This window comes from Hylaeus volcanicus, chromosome 4 (genome assembly GCF_026283585.1).
Source record: "Hylaeus volcanicus isolate JK05 chromosome 4, UHH_iyHylVolc1.0_haploid, whole genome shotgun sequence".
NCBI classification, from domain to species: Eukaryota; Metazoa; Arthropoda; class Insecta; order Hymenoptera; family Colletidae; genus Hylaeus; species Hylaeus volcanicus.
Genome location: NC_071979.1, coordinates 26,692,000 through 26,714,065, shown reverse-complemented (window position 1 = coordinate 26,714,065; position 22,066 = coordinate 26,692,000). Strand labels below are relative to the sequence as shown.

The following is a 22,066-nucleotide window of genomic DNA, read 5'->3' as shown; positions in this document are numbered from 1 at the left end:
GACAGGAGAAGCGGTGGAAGAAGACGGAAGAGTAAGAAAAACAAAAAAAACAAAAACAAAAAAGAACGAGAAAAAAACGTGAAGCACCCGAGAAAGGAGGTGGAAGAAGGTTCGACTCCTCGTGGACTGGTCGACTCGGTACGAGCCAAAGGGTCGTCGGATCGACCGGTGTGTTTAGCAGTTAGGAAGCTAATGGATGCCTTAAAGGACGACGGATCCGCAAGGTTGTGTTGCACGACGTAGACTCCGATCCCGGTGTTAGCACCGATTTCCTGATCCGCCACGCTACACCAGAGGGCAACGAGCACTTAACGCTCTACTCGGCTCGCCTACCTCTCCTCTTGACCCTGGGTCGTTGATCTTACACCGAGCTACGTATACAGTTTTAATGGGACTACGCTCGGTAGTTTTAAGTAACACGCCATTCCGAGCTTTGCGGTTGATCCTCGGCCGTGGGAAGAGTCTGCCACCTTTCCGTTTAGACGCTCGACCACCGAAACGTCCGCGCCGCGACGTCCAACTCGAACCAAGCTGCTCCGAGGACACCGTACAGCCCACCGTGGCGGACGCAACGTGCGTTGCTCGACCAACGCCGTCGTTGGACCACCCCGCTGACCGCTTTATTCCGTTGCCATCTTCGATACCTCGATGGAGGTAGAGAAGAAGAGAAAGTAGAGGATCCGAAGCACATCCTCGTGGATTGCCGGGATACGGACGAGGATACTTTCTTTCGAGGCGGCAAATCGCGCGTTTGTTAGAATTGTTTTTTTCCTTGGTGTGTTGTAAGTCCAGGTGCGCGAGCGAGAGAGAGAGAGAAGGAGAGGTAACGATTATTACTGTTGTCGAAGAAAGGTGGACATACAGTCAAACTCATATATATTCTACCCTTCGTGTCTATTGAAGAAGTTTGATTAAATTGAATAGTAGTTTTGTGATCTTACCAAACGAATTTTTTGTTATAAATATGTATATGAATGAACATATACGTATTTATAAATACATAAAGATATTTACATATAAATATACGTTTGGAAACGTCAAACCTACCATTTAATTTAGACAAAATTTCTTTAATAGATATAGAGAGAGTGTGAATATTTATGGAACTGACTGTAAATAATTCACTTTGCTAGCCTTTCAAACTCTTGTTTAGTACGTAGTTTGCGGATGCTAATGGATGGCTCGAACGATGACGTCGTGTTTCTTAAACAATGTCATCCGACATCCGATAATTGCGAAACTGTAAGTCGCTGACCGTCGTTTAGTGCTCGTCGATGAGGATGCATGGCTTACGTCAGGGACCTATTCAGCCTTTGACTCAGCTATAAACCTTCGGATAGCGATGAGGTGTCGGGGTATCCGTCTTTAAAACATTCTTAAAATGCGTTGACGTGTTTATGACATATGTACAGCTTGACAGGTTAAGAAAGATCACTGTGGCGGGGAACCTCCTGCCTCTTCTCTCTCATTTACAAGAAGACGCACTCGAGTGTGAAATTCGCTTTTTAACCCTTTCATGACTCGATGCACGTTAACTTTCGGATTTTTTGTTAAATTATCGATAGGTTCAACACCGTTAACGATTGCTTCTTTTTGTTTACCTCTTGAGGGACGATTTTTGGGTGGATATTTCCTCTGCTATATAATCTGGAAATCGATTTTGACATACAAGTACGCTGTCTCATTTTAACGTCGTATGTTTTTTAAATAACAAGAGCATCGCGATCGTAAATGTACACAAATATAAAAGTACATAAAATGTCAACAATAATATACGCGTCACACGGTTTAGAAAATAACACGTACTTTCACTTAAATTTCAATTCTGTTTCTGTATCCGTGAATACGTGAATTTGCATAAATATCTTTCGTTTTTAAACGATTCATGTATGATCGTTGAAAATAACCGCGGTTTCCTCCTTTGATTATTATCGATTAATGCGACAATGGCGAGCTGACATTACAGGAAGTAGAAGTAATCACAAGCCAATGACTGTCCAACATTGAATAAAATAGCATCCGATCGTCATCCGATAGTTATGCGACTCTCCGTCCCATCGTCCGATATTGTACATGCAATTTATTCTATGCTCGTGCCACGGCCCCCCCAGGTACCATTTTTGAGTTGTCAAGGTGTACAGGTGACAAGTGATCGAGGCGTGACTAAACCGCGAAGGCGGGGCCGTGCCAATGCGCTCCGTGGAAGAGGAAATGGCCTTGAGCGGTCGAAATCTTTTACTTCTGCTATAGCGACCTCCATAGCATTCGCCTCGTCGCGTTACGGATGCAAACTCGAATAAGACGCCTCGACGCACGTCGCGCGAATCGTGCGCGAGAGACGCCGCGGTGAAAGTGTATACTTTCTATGGCGTTCGTGGCACTACCGCGTTCAGTCTCGGTTAGAACCAGAGTTTGGCCGAATTTTATTCGAACAATAAACAACGGATAAATCTACAAGGAAGCGATCTTGCTTACACGCGATGTTCATTTATATCCAATTAAATTTTTGTTCCTTCAGCGCGAGTCATAATTTGATCGTATAATTTACGCGATCTCTATCGAACAGAGAACGTATACAAAATTATTCGTTTCCTATTGGTTCTTTTGCGAAAAGAGACTGCATTTTGTACAATTGAAAAGTATCGATGAGTGTTAATTGGCTTGTTGGGTGATTCTTAAAAAAGATGTGTTTAATAATTAAATTGTTCTACGCAGATTATTATAACCACAGCTAGGCCACTTACGTGTTCTTTTTTTTATCGACGGGAGCCGAGTCCTAACTACGCTTTAAGGTTCGCGTGGATGCGAGCGACTCCACGAAGAAATAATAACTACCTGCCGCTGCTTCAGAGAAACAAACATAGTGAAAGTATTGTCGTGTCGTTAAACGTTAAACGCTGGGCGGCCGCAAAACTGCGTACGAATGGACCGACGAAAGTTGGTCCCACGACACAATTCCTGAGAAGTTTCCTCTAATTTTCATCTCTACCAAGTTTAAAGTCATTCGTGCTAAAGGAATCCTCTGTGTCTGGAATCAATCTAGACTTTGGAATAGCACGTTTGCTAACTCTGGGTCGTGCTCTCAATTTCATGTGCTACAGGAAGCTTCAGAAAAACGATGACACTTTATGAAAGTAACCTTTAAAAGAAACCACGCGAAAGATATCGCACGACGGAGAATAATAAAATATAATTTTTTACAAGAGAAACTAAAGTTCACAGAAGAATTAATAAATCTTGCTTATCTTGTACAATTTTTCATATTGTATATCACGTGCTGTGTTCGTTTTTCAAAAATTAATTCGGTCGGTGTACAGTCCACAAAGTGACTATAAATAGTCTCGTTACTTATCGTTCTCTAAATTCTTAGTTTTTATCTAGAAGCAATTAGAAACTCGTCGGTCTAAAAATAATTCATTAGAATTTCATAAATTTCAAGGGCGATTCGCTGTTCCGCGTATTTTCTTCGAACTAACTGACATGGACGCAAAGTAAAAATGATAGTACATCTGAAAGCGTCGATAGATTCGGGCCACGGTGCTTTGCGCGATGCGATTGGCTTCTGGAAAACAAAGAAACGAGACGAGAGACGCCATCGATCGAGGCATGGTCGAGGGACCATGCCTCAAAGCTTGTCTCCTGGGGCGGAAAATTGAATGTCCGTCTTGCGGTACCAGACGGGCCTTCGAACCAATCGAAACTCCTCGGCCACTCCGATTTCCTCGTCGCAACTATTCCCTCTTCCCCCGCGATGTACAATTCCGTTCTATCGTTTCCTTCTCGGAAACGTGCTAGTGGAACTGCGAACGCGTCGCTTTAACGCGCTCCCCACGATTGGGACCCTCCTCGAAGAGGCCTTCTTGCCACCTGGCTATTTCAGCAAATCTCTCGCTTACCGTCTAACGACTTTAACGTCGCAAAAAACCATTCGTTCGCCGGCAGGATTCGTCCTTCGTTCTCGCCGAAGCTGCCGGTCGTTAAATAATCGCGAGGAACTGCTGTAAATCTAATGGCATCGGGCGCATAATTGCGCGTCAAACTTCTTGTGTCAGCTGACGCCGTCGCCGAGGGTCGTTTGCTAGCTTTTCGGCAGCGTTCGACGTCCAGGTGTCTTGCAACGATCCAAAGTCGATCCAAAGTCCAAACGCGAACTTTTTTCTTTGAAAAATTGCCTCCAAAATTCAGATGCGTCTTACACTCGAAATTATTATAAAAATGTCCGGTGTTTGATTTAAAATTCCCGCCAGTACTAAAAAAATATAGAGGCAATCTAATGATAAACATGTTACTTTTTTTTTGTTTAAATTGCTTAAAAATTAAGGTGTGCCTTGCCTTATTTTTCATAGAGACTCCTACAATATTATTTATTATTATTATTATTATGAAATACGAAGTAAACGAGCGAATGGATGAACAAGCCTAGATATCCACGAACCGTTTAGATGGAACCAAGTTTCCCATTGGAGAAGAGGACTCAACGCGCCCACGTAATTAACCTCGAACGAGCGTGTCCAAGCACTTTGCATTTTCGCGGAGAAATCGGAGCTCGGATATCGCGACGAGCGCAGCGGAGACTTCTCGTTAGACTCCTCGCGTCAGTCCTCGTTTTCTTCGATACCTCGTAGCCGTGCTCAGGACTCGGACTCGATGGCTACTTAAAATTCACCGCGTCTCGAGACCTTATCGACGCACAGAACTCGGACATTAATCTCGCCCGAGCGATTCTCTCGCGCTGACCCTATTAACGTCACGGCAGTCCCGTGACGAGCAGCGCGAAAGTTTCTGCCGTCCTTCCTCCGCGAATCGTAGAGCGGCCGAGAGGAAGCGTCTATTAACCCTTTGCACCCGAGAGGCGACTCGCAGTCGCTATTGCGTTTTACGCGGCAACTCGACCGACCACCGAGAGGCGACTGATTTTCTTCATCGTCCATTCCGTTGACTCTCGTAGAGTCGATAGGACTGCCGCGAATAGGTTCCTTAGCTTTTTGGGTGCTATTTTAGTTAACGTAAAACGGTACTCTGTAGGAGTATTTCTAACAGAGATTTTTTACTTAAAATAAAAGTTGACGATATGTTCACTGATTGTTCATGTTCGATAATTGTGGAAGAAAATTGTTTCGAAAGTCTGTATCGTTTCGAATGCTCCGAAGATCTATAATAATGGAATTCTAGTGCGTTGGCTGGAAAATTCTGATGGAAGAGAGTATTCTTGGAACCGAAGATGAAAGATCCCACCCATGGGTCAGAAATGACCCTTTCTGCGCCACACTGTCGAACCTTCAACGCTTCGACGGTTGATAAATTAGGAACGTGGTCCGTGGTAACGGTCGTGCATAAGTTTCGGCCTGGCCTCGATTTATCGTGCCACCTGTTGGCTGCCGTGCAGCTGCCACCTCGCCATTATGGAGAATTTGTTCGCTAGCGTAACGAACGCACGGCTCGCAGGTGCTGCCTCGCGGGGACGAAATGTACCATTTTGATTTCTTGCGCTTCGTTCGCGGGAACGTCCTCGTCATCGCGAATGGCTCCAGGACCTCTCGGAATTAAACACATTGTGTGCGGAAAACGTGCTTGTACGTTTCTCGCGGTCTGGCACTGGAGCGCGGGTCACGTAAAAATACGGATTTAGTAGATTTGCGCTACAGAGGGTGTAGCGTATAAACACGACGGGTATAGTATGTACGCGGTGCTCCGTTTCGTAAAGGCTTCGAATGATATCGTACCATTTGTACTTGCCGTTATGACAAAATATTTTTGAATACATAGTAAAACTCTAAAAATTGTCTACTTTCACGACTTCGTGAAAATGTCGCAGTTTTCGTTAAAAAAAATCATAGATCATATATTTAAGTGTAAAATTAAAAAAGTCCGCGACGAATGTGTCTATAAATAAAATAATCTACATGAAGAAATAGTAGCAGAACATAGAAATTTCACGTTATTCGTACACTTGCGAACGATTATACCATCTAAACGTCGTCTGTTAAACAGCCTGTGCCACGTTCGCCGCGATCCGTTGAACTGGTTTTAGATCGTTACTTCAAACAAGACACACGGCTCCGTAAAACAGGCACGGCCCGCAGGACGTTACAATGAAAGCTTTCGATCGGCTCTACGGCCGACATGCGATCTCTATCGAAGGGAAAAACGTGCACTCGTTTACGTAATCGACGCAAATGCTAGGAAACAAGTTCAGAAGTCGCGGAAGTGAACGCAGCCCATGCCAGGCCTGGTGCGCGCCCGGCTCGCGTCGCGTTGGTGCATTGCTATGCACGTGATCTCGATTTCCCTGGTCGAGCCCAGGTCGAACTCCCACGCTCTGTTGTTGTTACCGCGCGTATGCACGATTCTCGTAAAGATCGCGGCGCTCGACGAACAAATCGCATCCACCTTCGAGCCTAATTTGTCTTGGAAATGCGATGCAGCGAGCGTCTTGGGCAACCCCGGCGCGATATTACGTCCGATTCGTGCTCGGCTCTGTCTCTTTGCTCGCTGATTCTGCCACGAAATTGCCTTTCGAATCGTAATTTTGTCTCCGTCGCGAACAGGTAATTCGGCATTTCGTGACACGGACTTTCCCGTTGCTAGAAAACTCGTATTCTGTTCGCGTAGTCAAACCCACGTGAAATTCTCGGGCTAGGGAAGAGTACGCGATGCTACATTACGCGTCATTTTTTTTTTTTTTATTATCCCGTTCGATAAGTAAACTAAAGAACATTGATTCCAATTGTTGTTCAGGCAAATGTAGCGTGAGCCAAAGGTCGCGTCGCAAGGTTGCAGGAATGTGACTCGGTAATTGAATCGTTCCGAGCAGAAAATCTCCGAGATGATCTAGGGACAAGAAACGTTCGCGGAACGAGCGTTCGCAATCTCGCGTCGTCTAATGGTGCAACTGTAAATTCGATATTACGACGACAACGACTGCAACGGGTGTTATTATCGCGATGCGATCCGCGACGTCGCCGCCGCGACTTGCCCCGGAGATTAGAACCCTCGAGTAAACGAAAGTCCAAATAACCCCCAATTATCGCGATCGTCCGTTCCCCGAAGACGATCGCCTTTTCCACTCCAGAACGCGCAATCTCGTTACTCCGTTCGACGAAGCAATCGTTTATTCGGAATGGTCCTCTTCCCGTGGCTTCCATCGGCTTCTGTTGGACGTGGCAGTTGTCGGCGAAGGTTTATTAAGCGTGCTGCGAAAGGGACCATCCTTTATCCCACGAACGGAGGAACCCATTCGACGTCGACGACTCTGCCTATGAGTCGTGCAAAATGTCCCTCGTTTAAACGACGACACGCCGCATGGGTCAAGAAAAAAAAAAAACCGGAAAATATATTGTTGTTACTCTTGTCTTCGTCTCGGAACCAATTCTGACTTTTCAGTGCAACGCCATTAATCCGATTCGTGCTGGTTGCTACCATTTTTATTTATTGCGAGACAAAAAAACGGGAAAATATATTGTTGTTACTCTTGTCTTTGTCTCGGAACCAATTCTGGCTTTTCAGTGCAACGCCATTAATCTGATTCGTCCCGCTTGCTTGATTTTTATTTACTTCGAGAAGCTTCCGGAAAATATAATGGAATACTATCTTCGTATGCTACGGAAGGCTTCGAGGCTTCTTCATTTGTGCAATGTTAGCATCGATGCTAACACATTTTTTAAATCTTTTTCGAGTAGCGGATTAACCAACGACAATGGGTCTACGACATGGTTTCGAAAGGACAATTTTTTAATGGTCTTTAAACTACATAAATGTGTGGTGACGCCTCTTTACCACTAGAGAGACTTCCAAACATCAAAACAGATTTCTAAGAGTCATCTTAAACAAAAACAGAGACCATCCGATCCGACTGCTACACGAACATAATAATAATCGACAGAATGGAACGAAAACGAGTACGAAAATGACAAAGTTGAAAGCAAAAGAGATTCGAGACCAAATTACCTCCGCTTATCGAAGAGGTTTCTTCGGTTCTGGCAGCTGGTGCTCGGTGTAAAGCTCCCTAGGGTCGAAGACAGCTCGTATCTCCCCTTTGTGCACGAACGAAACGTCAACTCGGTCTGGCACAGTGACAAGTCCGTAATTAGAACGCAGATAACAAGTTTGTCCGATGGAGTCTGCCCGCGATCGCTGGCTCGGTATTGGCATTCGCCAACCTACATACCTAGACGAGCCGAACCGGGGACGGTGCTCGAAGCTCGATTCCGCGGTACGCCGAGTAAGCTGTTCCGCGACGCTGGTCCTGCAACCAGTTTATCCGTTGAAAAGTGTCCGCGTCTATATACCTAGAACGTTGGAAGCGTAACCCGACCAGGCTACAAAAATCCCAAAGTAAGTCGAGCGTACGCGAACGGCGCAAACTTTATCACTCCGCGAGCTAGCTGTCCAATCCAGGCTAATGCCACCGATAATTGCATCGATGATCTCATGCCGCGCGTAAAACTTTCCCCACGGCAGAATCGACGCGGTTGGTCGACAATTTTACGGTCATTGGCAATTAAAGCGACGGGTGGCGGTGTCTTTCCGCTGGGAAACGATCGTTCCGCACACCCTGAACACGGCGACGCACTTTATCGAGTATCCAGTAATGTTCGACCCTTCTAGTGCCAAATTATACGTAACATATCACGATTCCACAAACGTTATGGGAATTTCATTTGGGATCGTGTATGGGTTAATTTGTCATTCACGAAGACATCAAATAAAAAGAAGTACTGGTACCTAGTACCAGATAAATAACAAAAATTGTTCGGAGAGAGGGTTCGTCGTTATTTGAATAATTAAGAAAAAAATCCTGACCGTGGACAAGTCGAGGGAGACTTGAACGTCGTTCCTTGATGGACTCCACGGGGCGCCATGGTCCAAACAATACTCTCTAATGATGCATGCAGCGACGCCTGCACGCCGATCCCTTCGCTCCCCCTTCATCCTTCTTTTGTAACGTCAAACATTTTCGGCAACCATTGTCGTTGGTACGTAATGGAGGGTTAGGGTGGTGGATCGAGTTCGTTAAAGGAGGAATGCGGTGAAAAAAGAAACGAGCCACGATCGACGCCGTCGGGTGCTTTCACCGTTGTTCTTGCGATTTCAGCTCGAGAAGCGTCGCTACGGCGAGGAGCATTGGCCGCGGCAACTTCGCTTTCTAGAGGCTGTTTAGATCATCGGATTACAACGCGCCGCGCTCCGTATCCGAGGATCATCGCGGTGGATCGTTCGCGAGCGCGGCCAGCAATGTAGATCATTTGTTATTCACCGAGTGGAAAATTGAAGCGAGCGAGTTCCATGCGTTCGGCGTAATTAGCCGAGGCCCATATTTCACGTGCCGCGCGGATTCGCGTGAACGCGCGAAATTAAGGTTGCATACGCGTTTCGACGCGTGATGTTACTTCGCGTGATTGTGTTAATCTTATCGGGTGCTGAATTAATCTCGGTGATAGGGGAACCTTCTGCGTTTTATTCGTTTCGTAATTTGTATTTTAACAACGGCGTGTGTCGATGTCGAATGGAGCCGCGGAATAATTCACAGAATTAATGGAAATAGGGATTGTTCAAGTTGGTGATATCGTTAACGAATGAGAACAATTTTACAATGTGCACGTGTGTATATTCATTAAATTTATGTGAAGCATTCAGATGCGAGAAAATATATATTATTCATGTTAAATTCTTACGAAGAAATTAGCTCTCTTTATATATTATAGTACTAGTTCTTTAACCCTTTGACCTGCAACGACGAGCGAGACCGATATCTTTTTTCTTTGTAATTTGGTATGAATCATTTATTTTTATTTACAACGGAAGATGACCTCGTTCATTTCTGCTCCAAAAGCAAACAATTTGCTTCAATCGCCGTACGTGACACGTACGACGCACGCGTACCTTAACGCGCGTGCAGGTAAGCTGTACCATTTAGAAAAGCGCGGGGGAACGGATCCGCGTCTTGGTCGTTAACGGAAGAGCGAAAGTAAAGCGTTTACGCGTACCACTTGCTCGCGCAATGTTACTTCACTCGTAACCGTCGTTGTTCGTCACGCTCGTCCGAGAAAAATACACGTTTTACCAAGTTATGGCCGCCGATTTCTACCAGTAACTCGTAATCCGTGCTTGCGCAACGATTCGTTCTAATTGACCCGTTTACTCGTTAAAACACCTCAGACGCGGAGATGAATACGTTGAATCACACGACCAGTGTCTTATTTTTCTTTGCTATTTAAAGCATTGGATTTACAAACTTTCGATCCAATTTATTACTAGTTAGGTGTGAGTAACCTCCTTTTCGAAGTCGGTTAAAAATGCTAAATTTGCGTTTGACGTTTGTTTGCAGAGGGAAATATGCAACGGTGAGGAGATGTCGGGAAAGGTCCAGCGGTCGTCAGTGGGCCGCCAAGTTCCTGAGGAAGAGGCGACGAGCGCAGGAATTGAAGGCGGAAGCGCTTCACGAGGTCGCGGTGCTGGATGCCGCGGCAAATTGTTCTCGCCTGGTGTCTCTTCATCAGGTGTTCGAGACGCACAACGAGATGGTCTTGGTTCTGGAATTGTAAGTCGCGTGCACGCATTGTTTATCGTTCGTGGAAATCATTATCGCACGCGGTGAATTTCGGTGAAGTAGCGTTTTAGTTATTCGTCATTGTAAAGTTCATCGATCATTTTGTGGTAATCGTTACGTACTAATAATTAATATGTGGACAGTTTTTTTATTCTTATTTTGTCAGGCTCCAATATTTAGCAACGATCGATACGTTTTTCAGGCTTGGCGACATACTTTCCGCGGCAACTGTATGTACTACAACGAGATGGAAAGAATGACCCCGAGTGGTGGTTACGACGAGAGACGAATCCGTCTTCTCGTCTATCTAATACGAATGTGTCTTCCTTGACGATAATGAAACAATTCCCTTGGAAGATACTGATCATTAAATTTGCACTTCAACCAGGGACATTCTCTCCAACTCTCAGGTGTATTTAGCTTCTCGATCGTTGACAAGCATCGTGTTTTCTGCCTGCTCAGGGCCTCCGGCGGTGAGCTACAAATGATCCTGGACAGAGACGAAGTTCCAGAAGAGCGACAGGTCGCCAGATTGTTGAAGCAGATTTTGGATGGGATCGCCTTCCTGCATTCCCTGAACGTGGCCCATCTCGACATCAAGGTGAGTCTTATAAGCTCTTTTACAAGCGCCCGGTATATTTCATCGATAAATACTACTTCAGACTTTCTACTATTAAATGAGTCGTTCGTTGCACGAATCGATCGACTCCACTTTTTGAAAAATCTGAAATTTAAGTATCGATGCACTTGGTATAGTCGTAACCGTTTATATTAATAATAAGATTCCTGAATAATGAAGATTAACACTATACGACAAAATTTGTTTAGCCATCGAGTAATGAATAATTTATTTAAAAAAAACAACGTAGTCTAGAGTTAATCAATTTGCGCAATGAATGGAATCAAAATCTGATTGTAAAAATAGATCTCTGAATTTTTCTATAAATACGAAGACTCCGTGAGCGCAAGGTTCCCTATTAGAGGAAAATTTCGTGTGCAATTGTCCGCGTGCTCGACGACCGCAGAATCGCGGTCGGAACCTCGTCTCGTATCAGGCGGCTCGTAAAAAAACATCAGAGCCCTCGATAAGAGCTGGTAGATTGTCGTTCTTGCAAATAATGCTTATCTAGATTTTTCTCGCTCGAGTTGAAAAACCTCCTCGCGGAATTGGCACGAGCGCACGTCCGTCCGTCGCGGATGAAGAACGCGATGGGAAAAATGTAGAACGGTTGCGATTACGGTTATCTTTCCCGGATCGAAGATTACGGAATTCTTAAGTGGATTAAGGTTTCAAAGTACGAGCCAAGAAATTAATCAAATTAATTTACGATGAATCGGTGTCATCCAAGGGAATAATATTTCTTTGTCGACGTTCAGATGTTTTCAATTCAAACTTATACATTTTTCATGAATTTATCGGGCATCTTCAGGTACGATAGCAGCTACTTTGTAATAATGCGAAGTAAATTAATAATATGTACATATATGTATATGTTATAATATATACTGGGAGAGCGTGATATCGAAAAAGATGGAAAGCCTAGTTGCGACTCGTTGCGCCTAATCTCGAAGATCGTCGTCGCTCGAGGAGAAAAGGAGACTGGTTGGCAACGAAACGACGAAATTTCAGGCGGGGCTGGCAGTTTCTCAGCGTGGCGACGTGTTCCGCGTCGCGGTCGGTGCGAACGACCTAAATCATTATGTAAAAGTATCCGTGTAATACGGTGATCTTTGCCAAAACTCGGGCCACGAGCGCGAAAATCGCTCCTCGGAACGGCTCCGATGCGATTCGCATCGTTAACGGGTATTTTCGTACCCTGTTCAAGATTCGTTTGAAGTCTCGCTACGTAACAATTCGAACGCGTAAACGTTGTAGGCTAACGTGAAATAACGACCGAAGTGATTATTATTAGAAAAGAAGGGCCTTAGTGGATTTGAAAAACGAGATTTAAAATAAAAAGAAAAAAAGACTACGAGTACAGCCTACATTTTTAATTCGTGATCAACATACGATGTTGGAAGACTCGTGTCGGAATCGATTTCATTTCAGTTTAGAAAATAATTTAAACAAAAGCTCGATCACGCGAAACTTTCAGTCACGTAGCGTCGATCGCGAATTCTAATTATTTTCTTATCCGTTTCTCCGCCATTAGCACGACGAACGATGTAGAAATTGCAAGGGGGGGATGAATTAATTTGTCCAGCAATTTCTCGATGACGGAAAGTGACTTTCTCGTGAATTCAAATATTTACTAGAAAGTGGCAATCGTGTGCTACCCACCAAGAATTTTGCCCACTTTTAGATAAACGTACCGATGGAAACTTATTATTATTTTTAGAGTTGTTTTTTTTGTTTTTGCAATAAAAAAAAAAAAATAACGAAAGCTTCTATATATCCGGGAGGAATTAATCAAATTTCACCATTGTATTTAAAATGTTACACTTCTAACCCTCGGCATTTCACGCACCCACTCTCGTTTTTCGAATAACTATCGAACGTGACGATCCCCTCGCTAAATGATTGTAAATAGTTACTCCTTATCTTCGTTTCAAAATTTTGCCCACGTCCGACTAGAGCAAACGCTTTTAATTTTCGGCAACGAAGGGATGGTTCGCATTTTTCTGCGCGGTATTCGTTCCCATGAAAGAACCGTTGTTCGCAAAGATGAGAATAAGATCTGCGGCACGCGCGCGGGAGACGAGCACGCGAGAAGAGAGCAAACGAGTCACGGCGATGGAATCCCGACGAAACGGGCGCCAATGGGGTGTTGTTTCTGTCTACGATATTATTTTTGTACCCAACCTCGAGGGAGCCTCGTCCCGTTCGTCGTCGAAAGATCGACGCTCGAATAGCTCGATGCGTCTTTTCTCGGTTCTTTTTTATCGCGAGACTAACGAGAGTAATTAATTTCAGGCCAACCTATTTTAAATTCCAGCTCGGCCGGGGAAACCCCCGATTCGATGAAATACTCCATTCGAGATTCGAACGAAATATATTTTATTTTCGATCAGTTACTTTCGAACCACGAGAAAATGGATCTCGACCGAATACGAGGATCTTTTGCACTCGGGAATGATAAATATTATACCGATAGAAATGTTCAAACACGCGAGAAATGTATTTTAAACCCGCGCAGTTGTCTGTTGTACTTGATAACATTATCAATCAATTATCGATCCGCGAAAATGTACCTTAGGCGAATGCGAGTGTCTTTCGTACTTTGGAACCTTCAAAGATTTTTCTCATTTGGCGGTTCGCAAATTTGCGACGCGAGCACCGCGACGCGGGAACCAGGGCGTAGGTATAATCGTGTATACGTTGTTTATCGATTATCCGAGTGATCGATATGGGTAAGCCAAGGCGAACGAGTCGTATTAATAATATTCCCTCGGCGACACACAAGCGCGGGCCCCGGTCGGGTATTTCAGCCTTCCTCCTCCATTTATTTTTTACACGTTTTTTTATTCATCCTGACGCCACGGCTCGGATTATGATCGCGGTTATGCAACCCAATTACCCGACTTTCGCAAATTGATAGCAATTTGCGGGGATGCAGGTTACCAGGTGTGTGCGACGACCAAGGAGAAGGCGTGATTAAATTCGCACGAAAGGGGTACTCTATTATTTTTGTCATTCTCCAAGCAGTTTTCGTGATCTTTTCTTTCTGCTAAAGTAATCGACGTACATTTTCGAAAGCTCGCGTTCGGTGCACAAATATTTTCTGGCTCGGTTGGCAGCGGGTTTTTCAATCATTAACTCTTTAACTGATACATTTCGTTCGTGTTGTCGAAATTCAGCACGTTTATTTGTACACGTGTATACAAGGTTCCGTTAAATTTGTAACTGTCCCGGTTGATTTGTTTCAAAGTTATGCACAATACTCCGTGTGACGTACGTTTAAAATTCTGGTTAATGAAATTATAACGACAACGAAAATATTGAATAATAGTTAACTCTTTGGCGCTACTAATCCTTCCAACTCCTTTCAAATTTTAACTATATTTATACTTTAAGCCCGTAATTCGTGTAAATAAATAGCGCGATTTCGACCGAACAAACGCGATAAAAATGATCTTCTGCGCCTTAGTTGGTTGCTCGTCGAGACGACCTTTAATATTGTCTTATCTCGTCTCTCCTGGACAGATATCGGCGAGGATTACCCATCAGCTGGAATTATCTCGGCCTTTTCCAACTGATTAGATTAACTCTGTGCGATGTAGATACGCGAAAACGGCTGCTTTATGCGACAACCGGCTAACTAAGATCATTCCTGCGTGTGCCAGTAAACAGACAAATAACACGGGGCCAACTTTATCTAGACGCAAACTTGACAATTCTTGACAATTTTTCTAACGTTTTCTTTATCACTGTTACGGCCCACTTCAATGGTTCCATCCGAATCACTCATATTTTATAGATTTAATATTTTGTCCAATATCGCGAACAACGCGTTTTATAGTAGACGGTTCTGACAGCGGTTCACATGAAATATTTTCATCTCGCAAAATTCGTGTTCCACTTGACGAAAAAGACGAGTGAATGTTCGAAATATGATGTATTAACAAACAACTAAATGAGATACTTCGAATAATGTTCCTTTAGATAGCGATCGAAACAGTAAAAATGTAAACAAAGTTATGAAAACAGTAAACTGAAAGGATCTCGCGAAAGCTCGCGTTCGGCGCACAAATATTTTCTGGCTCGGTTGGCAGCGGGTTTTTCAATCATTAACTCTTTAACTGATACGTTTCGTTCGTGTTGTTGAAGATCGCGAGAGCGTGGTCGAGTGGACGCGATCGCGCCGATCGGAAAGGAAAAACGATTTTCTCCGTTCCTCGGGCTTTCCCGTTTAAACGCGTGCAACCAATCGAGAAGTCAACGCACTCGTCTCGATCGCGTCGAACTCCTCAAACTTTTGCCAGACGTGTCTCGAGATACGCCGGTCCACACATACAGATCGTTCTCAGAGTTCGTCTTAAAATACCGTCGTGCCACGAATTCACGCGATATGGCTGACCTAAATATAGAACTTGCTGTTATGAATGGAAAAATGCACGTGAATTCTTTGGCCCGGTTCCAGAAGGCCTCGTTGGCCGCCATCCACGAGGTTTCGGGCGCCAGCGTGCACTCTCGCGAAGCCGGTTTCACGCTGCTACACTCGCACGTATTTAAAATACCGTCGATCCATTTTTTACATTCTCCACGATTTCATAGATTTTTATACAGATTTCACAAAATTCGTAGATTTCATAAATTTCATAGATCCCATTGAAAGTTACGATATCCATGTTCGTACTCTGCGTTTCAAAGTTCCTTCGTTCTTCGCGTGCCGATTTCAAGCGGAGCGATCGACGCGGCCGTCGATCATCGACGCGAGAGCAAACATAGGAGCTCGGACGGTGGTCTTTGGCGCCGGTTTAGATATCGCGTTATTATTGCACGCCTGTCGAATCGATCGACCGTTCGACCGGTAGTTACCCTAACATTCGGCTCGACGACGGCATTCCAGGGATCAGAAACGCCGTAGCCGTTCGAACGATACAATTGTCGCTATTAGAAACGCTGGGCGAAAATTGATCGTTGATCGGCGCGTTTCACACCGGTCGCCTCGTTTATCGAATCGCCCAGCCAACGATCGAACGGAACGATCACTGTAATTATCAATTACCACAGATCCCCGAGGTCGAGATACATTTTCTAAGGTACACTCGCATAGCTGGATATGCATCGGATAAAGTCGCGTCAGTTTGCAGCGAAGCTGGTTATTCGAATATTAACACTCTCGGGATATGAATATATGACATTGGAGCAGATATGAATTTTTATTATTTAATAAATAAGGAATAATTCCATCTTCGTTCCAAACAGCTTATAGACGATGTTTCGATTTCTTAGATGATGCTATTTACACAGGATTAAAAATTAAGCTGTAATTAAAATAAGTAAATATAATATATATTAATAAAATAAATAAATATTATTGCAGTAAAATGCAAGCACACGTAGACTGTGTGTACATATGTATATCCATACATACGAATAAAATATATAAAGAATATAAAATGTGCAAATGTATAATTGCTACACTGTATTAATTTCATAATGGGCTATGCCCGTATATATTGAAATAAATAAATAAATAAATAAAGTGCACAATGTATGCAACGTATAAAATTGATTAAGCGTACAAAATTTATGCAACGCATAAAATATATTGGGTCCGTGAGAACAGTCGGATTATATTGCCGTAAAGTAATATCTACAAGAAGAGTACCGATCGAGTGTCACCAAGGCTCGAAAATAATTGGCAAAACGTAGCGATCGAGTCATCGAGCGACGCCTTTCGAGGAAACCTTCGTGACTCGGTGTTATTCCCGGCTTTCACGCGAGTTTTTCATCGGATTTTCTAAGGAGCCGAGGCGATCGACCTCCATAGAGAAAGGAAGAGATTCATCAATGAACTCTCTGGTACAGCCTTCGTAGTCGGAGTATCGGCCTCCTACCGAGAATTCCGTTTGAGTGGCGGTGGTCAGTGGCTCGAATTCCCTGGATCGATGCACGCGTCTGACCATTCGTTCATTAGACGCGTTCGATGAAATCGATTCATCGGCCTCTTAATGGGATAGCCGAGCTCGTCAAGCGCAGAGGCGCGCCTCTTTTCGCCGCGGAACGCGATAGGGGGCCCGAGGAATAAGGCGATCCGCACTTTATCCGAGGCTGAAGCAAACGTGACTGGTAACCCTTACTTAACGACTGTTTTCATCGTAATAAGGAAAGAAATGGCCGTACAGTTCCGATCCTCTTCAATGACCAAGCAGAGATCTGAATTTTGGTAGCGTCAAGCCCTTTCTATACTTCATACTCTGTACTTCAACCCTTTGCACTGATGGATGGATATCTCTTTTGATGGGACAACGAAGTCCAGATAAACTTTATTAGTGATTACTAGACTGCGGATCTTTATCCATTTATAGGAAATACGAACGTGCAAGAAATTACAAAATGCAAACAATATGCAAGAATATAAAAGAGATCGGAAGTAAAGTTCGTGTTATAATATTTGCAGAATAAAATAAATTCCTATTTAGGTTCAATTTTTGTAGTCACGTTCGCGAAGATTTCATTTTGCATAAAGATCCGCAGATCACGCAGGATAAACTTATGGGAGCGTGAAATTGGTAAAAGTGTATGATTCCTGGATTCCTGGAACAGGGGGTGATTCTACGTAAAAAATTGAATCGAAGATGTAGAATAAAATTTGTTCATGTGACGCTTTATTTTCGAAGAAAGTAAGTTTGAAAATTTGCCGAGTACGGGTGCACTCGGATCCCCACCCTTGGAGCTCTTCTCGATCCATTGGATTTAATTGCGAACCGTATAAATAAATCACTCTCTCTCTCTCTCTGTCCGCGTCCTTCTTGCTGCTTTCAACCTGTAATAAAGCAACGGAGCGGCAGAAATTTATCGTAGAAATCGGGTTTAGCCGCGAAGAGTACAAACAATCGCGATTACGCGGAAACAGTTCGTTTTCTATGGCGGGGTTGGCCGATCGTTGGAGATAAATTGATCGCGGCACGCTTTCGCATCGTGTGAATCGAGCTCGTTCAACTCGTACGCTGGCCAGTCGGGGAACGACTCTTTCTCGCCTGTTCCCCCAAACTTGATTACATTCATGTCCGCGCCTGTCCCCGCGCGCACGCACACAGACCCGCGCAACCGTCTGCGGGTTTCCCCCTTTTCTCAACCGCCGGAAGTTTCAATGAACGCGAGAGACGGATCCTTATAAATTCGTTGCTCGTTGGTTACGAATATTTCTCCTTCGGCGTCTCAATTTATTACAACAACGACACGTTTTTATCGCACCAGAAGCGCAACGCAAAGTACAAAAACTTTTATACTCCTCTTTTGCTTCGTCATTTATAATTTACGTGAACGTTAAACTCAGAACAAAAGTTTAGAGCTCAACATTTGGAGCGATAACGTATGAAATTTTTATAAAGAAGTATATACTTAACGAAATAAATATCGGTTCCTCCGGTTCATCCTTAGAATCTGTCGCTTTTGATGTTCGCTTGAATCTTCAACGATCCAAATTGCAAACGAACGGTTAATTGCTACATGTCGCGGAACGTGCGTTTAGAAATTAGAAACGCTAGCGGCGGTCTTCTCTAACGAATCCTCGAGCGCGCGATATTTTTTTATTCGCCAAGTATTTTTTTATTCTCCAACTGAAATTTGTACGAAACGAACGGCTTGTCGGATGCTCGGCATCGTGAGAAATACATCGAGCAGCGTTTTTATTTTAAGGAGACGGATGGACGTGTAACCCTGATTTAATAGCTGACGTCCTTCCTGCAGTTTTTGCGGGCATTCTAAGTTAAACGACGACATCCGACAGACCGTGCTCCGGGAACCGTCTCACCTGTTACACTTTCCTAGACACCGTGTAGATCGATAGATGCATCGCGCACGAATACCCACGGGAGACGCTAGATCTGACTGCACCGGAGATGCATTTCGATTCATCGATCGGAGATCTCATCGATCACACAACCGCGTCGTAGCGAGCTTTCTAGCGAAGATAGTTACCGAGGTAAAAATTTAGAATAATGGATAACAGATAGACAAAGCAAAACATAGGTAGTCATTTCGAGTGCTCGATCATTATTTATCGGATAAAAATCAATGTGGATTGATCACCGTGATCATTCTTCTGGAAAAGACCTGGAAAACAGATGGAAACTTTCAAGACCGATCACGTTGGAAATAACGAGATAATGAAATACTAATTTTATTCATTAAAAGTTTTGATTTTATTTCTACGTTTATTTTTTTAGCGAAATTAAATGTTGAATTTACTGTATTAGTAAATATTCCAACAGAGCAAGTCTTCGAATACGTTTTAGAATAAGGTAAATATTCAAGCGACCGTGGCTACTTTCGAGCCCCGACCGTCGTTTTACGGCTGGAAATTGTCGATTCGAACGAATCGATCACAGCCGCAGCGGTAAATATTTGAGCGTTCAACGAGGAAACGAGCGGAACGCTCGATTATCCTATTTGCCAAGGTGAATCGCGCGGGTCGCAATAATTTTCGCGGTAATCGATCCCTACGCCCACGCTGGTCGCGTCGAGGTTCGAGGAACGTCCGCAAAACGCCGTTGACGCAGGAACCTCGTAATGACTGATTATGGAAATGTCTTTGTTCCTTATTGAACGACTTCCGGGATTTGGCGAACGACCGTTCCCTCGACTGTGTTCCGCCCTCGGAACAGACGTCTACGATCGCTTGTATCGTTTACTTCCGTCACGAGAGGTCAAAAACTTTCTTCGCACTTCAAAATCCTGTCAAGGGTTGTTCGATAAGGTTCGTTCAGTTCTCGACAGGTTTGTTTACATTTGTTCACTTCTGGCCCTGTTTGTCCAGGTTTCATCGGTTCTGTTCAGTTCCGTACAGTTTTCTTCAAAATTGATCCACTTCGTTCGATCAGGTTTGACCGATTTCGTTCAGTTTGATTTCGTCTTGTTTAGTATTATTCAGTTTTGACCCAATTTGCCCAGTTTGAATAGCTTTTTCTTTGAGTTTTCTATCTATCTGCGTTAAAAACTTCTATGGGTAGAATCTGTAAAGATCAGCCGTACGGATGATTCAGTTTTGACCCAATTTGCCCAGTTTGAATAGCTTTTTCTTTGAGTTTTCTATCTATCTGCGTAAAAACTTCTATGGTAGAATCTGTAAAGATCAGCCGTACGGAGTTTGTCATGTATTCGCAAAATTATCCGAAGTATCGCCTTAACGAAAATGTCGTCAAGAAGAGAAGATTAATTCGGTCCTGGTCCACTCGTACCCGCTGTAAATCGATTCGGATCGTCTCGCTCCAACGAACGCATGGTTTTTCCCTCGTCGTCGTTGAATCAGCCCCCCATTAAAATTTCGATGGAACGATAGGTTGTAGGAACACGCGAGTGGAAAGGACCGACGTGCACGCTCGTTCCGCTCGTGGATTCAGTTTGCGCGTTACGTTTCGTTATACCGAGTTACGAGTCGAACGTGACCGGACTGCATCGCGAGACGTTTGACGTACGACGAATAAACGCGATTCAAAAGTGCTTCGGTAACGACGAGGTCGTGGGACGTTTTGTTCGTGGGCCCGTTTCTGCTTTCAAAACCCGTGCAGGCCCAACTCGAGCTCGTCCGACGAGTCCTGTCGCTGTCCTCGTCGTTTCGTCCCTTCTCTTTCAATTTTCTTTTATTAATCAATTCGTGCGGAGTTTCTACTTTATTCTCTCTCGACCCTTTCAGCTCGACGACATTTTCACCGCGGGTTTCGATTCAAGCGGTACGGAATATATCCGATTTCTTTCATTTTAAACGAAAGCACGTGTTATTACAATTAAACGCGGAAGATGATATTCAAGTGTCTATTCTCGTTCGACTCGGTATGGTACGAAATATATCCGATTTCTTTTTAACGAAACTTCGGTAACGCGTATGCGTTTTATGAGAACCCTTTAGAAATCATAATTTATCTGTTATTCGTTACTCGAAATTGTAATCTGAAGAAGAAGAAGTTTGGTGATCGTTGGGTGTAGCCCAAGGGCTTATAAACAGTTAAGTCTGTGTGTAGCGAAAATAAGGATAACACCGCGAACCAGTCAACCGGGGAGGAAAGTCTTCTCCTTAAACGCTTCTGTCACGCTACACAGCACCGAGAGTTTCACCGCAGGTGTCAATTTGCTATCGTTGCAACGGCCACTCGCTCGCGTTTACGCTAGGAACTTGGAGCTACGTAGAGCTTCCCACCTGACCAGCGTCTATGAAACAAAATATCTGCAACAAAATATAAGCGTTCTATCGAAATTCTACGTTTCACCTTCTAATCGTCGATACTAACGATCTAAAATTAAACGACATTCGTCCCGGCTTCTTTTCATCGGCTCCGATCCTGCTCGACGGAATTGGCTTGGCGAGAAAGACGCGTGGGCGGTTGTGCGAGCTGTTACTCGAGGCTTCGATACGCGGATGTAAACGATCGCCGATAAGAAAGGTCGGTCCGCGGCCTAGCCACGATTCCGTGCCTCTTTCTCGATTATTTTTTCATCTCCTCGGGGAGCACTTTTTCCCTCAGGTGGAAACAATCGAACAATGGTCTGGCCGCCAGCCGAGAAGAGGCTCGCTGGTGGAAAGGAGACGCGGCGAAGCTGGATAGACGCCGCGGGTAAAAGCAGAGAAAGAAGGGGGCGAAAGTTCATTGGGATGTCTATTGTTGACGTTACGCGACCGGTTTACGACCTCCCAGGTAGCGAGGACGATTATCCTTTCGCGTGGCCGCATGGACGAAGTGGTCGTGCGACCAGAAACGGCGTCATTATCGAGCAGTTTATTAAATACGTGAACGGTCGCACACGTGAAACACGGTCGAGTGTCGCGATTAATTGCACCGATTACCTAGCGAACGCTGGGAATCGTCGTTTATTCGATACTTTTAATTAAGTGCCACCGCGCGTAGCCATTG

At 44.2% G+C, this 22,066-nt stretch overlaps 1 protein-coding gene across 1 annotated transcript in view; it reads left to right on the top strand.

Moving 5' to 3' along the window:
• Positions 1-22,066, top strand: part of LOC128874756 (serine/threonine-protein kinase 17B-like) — an 82,616-nt gene that overhangs the window by 47,333 nt on the left and 13,217 nt on the right. The window contains exons 2-3 of the mRNA XM_054119798.1: positions 10,328-10,540; positions 11,012-11,150. Coding sequence (XP_053975773.1) covers positions 10,328-10,540; positions 11,012-11,150 — 352 coding nt within the window. The remainder of the gene's footprint in view (positions 1-10,327; positions 10,541-11,011; positions 11,151-22,066) is intronic.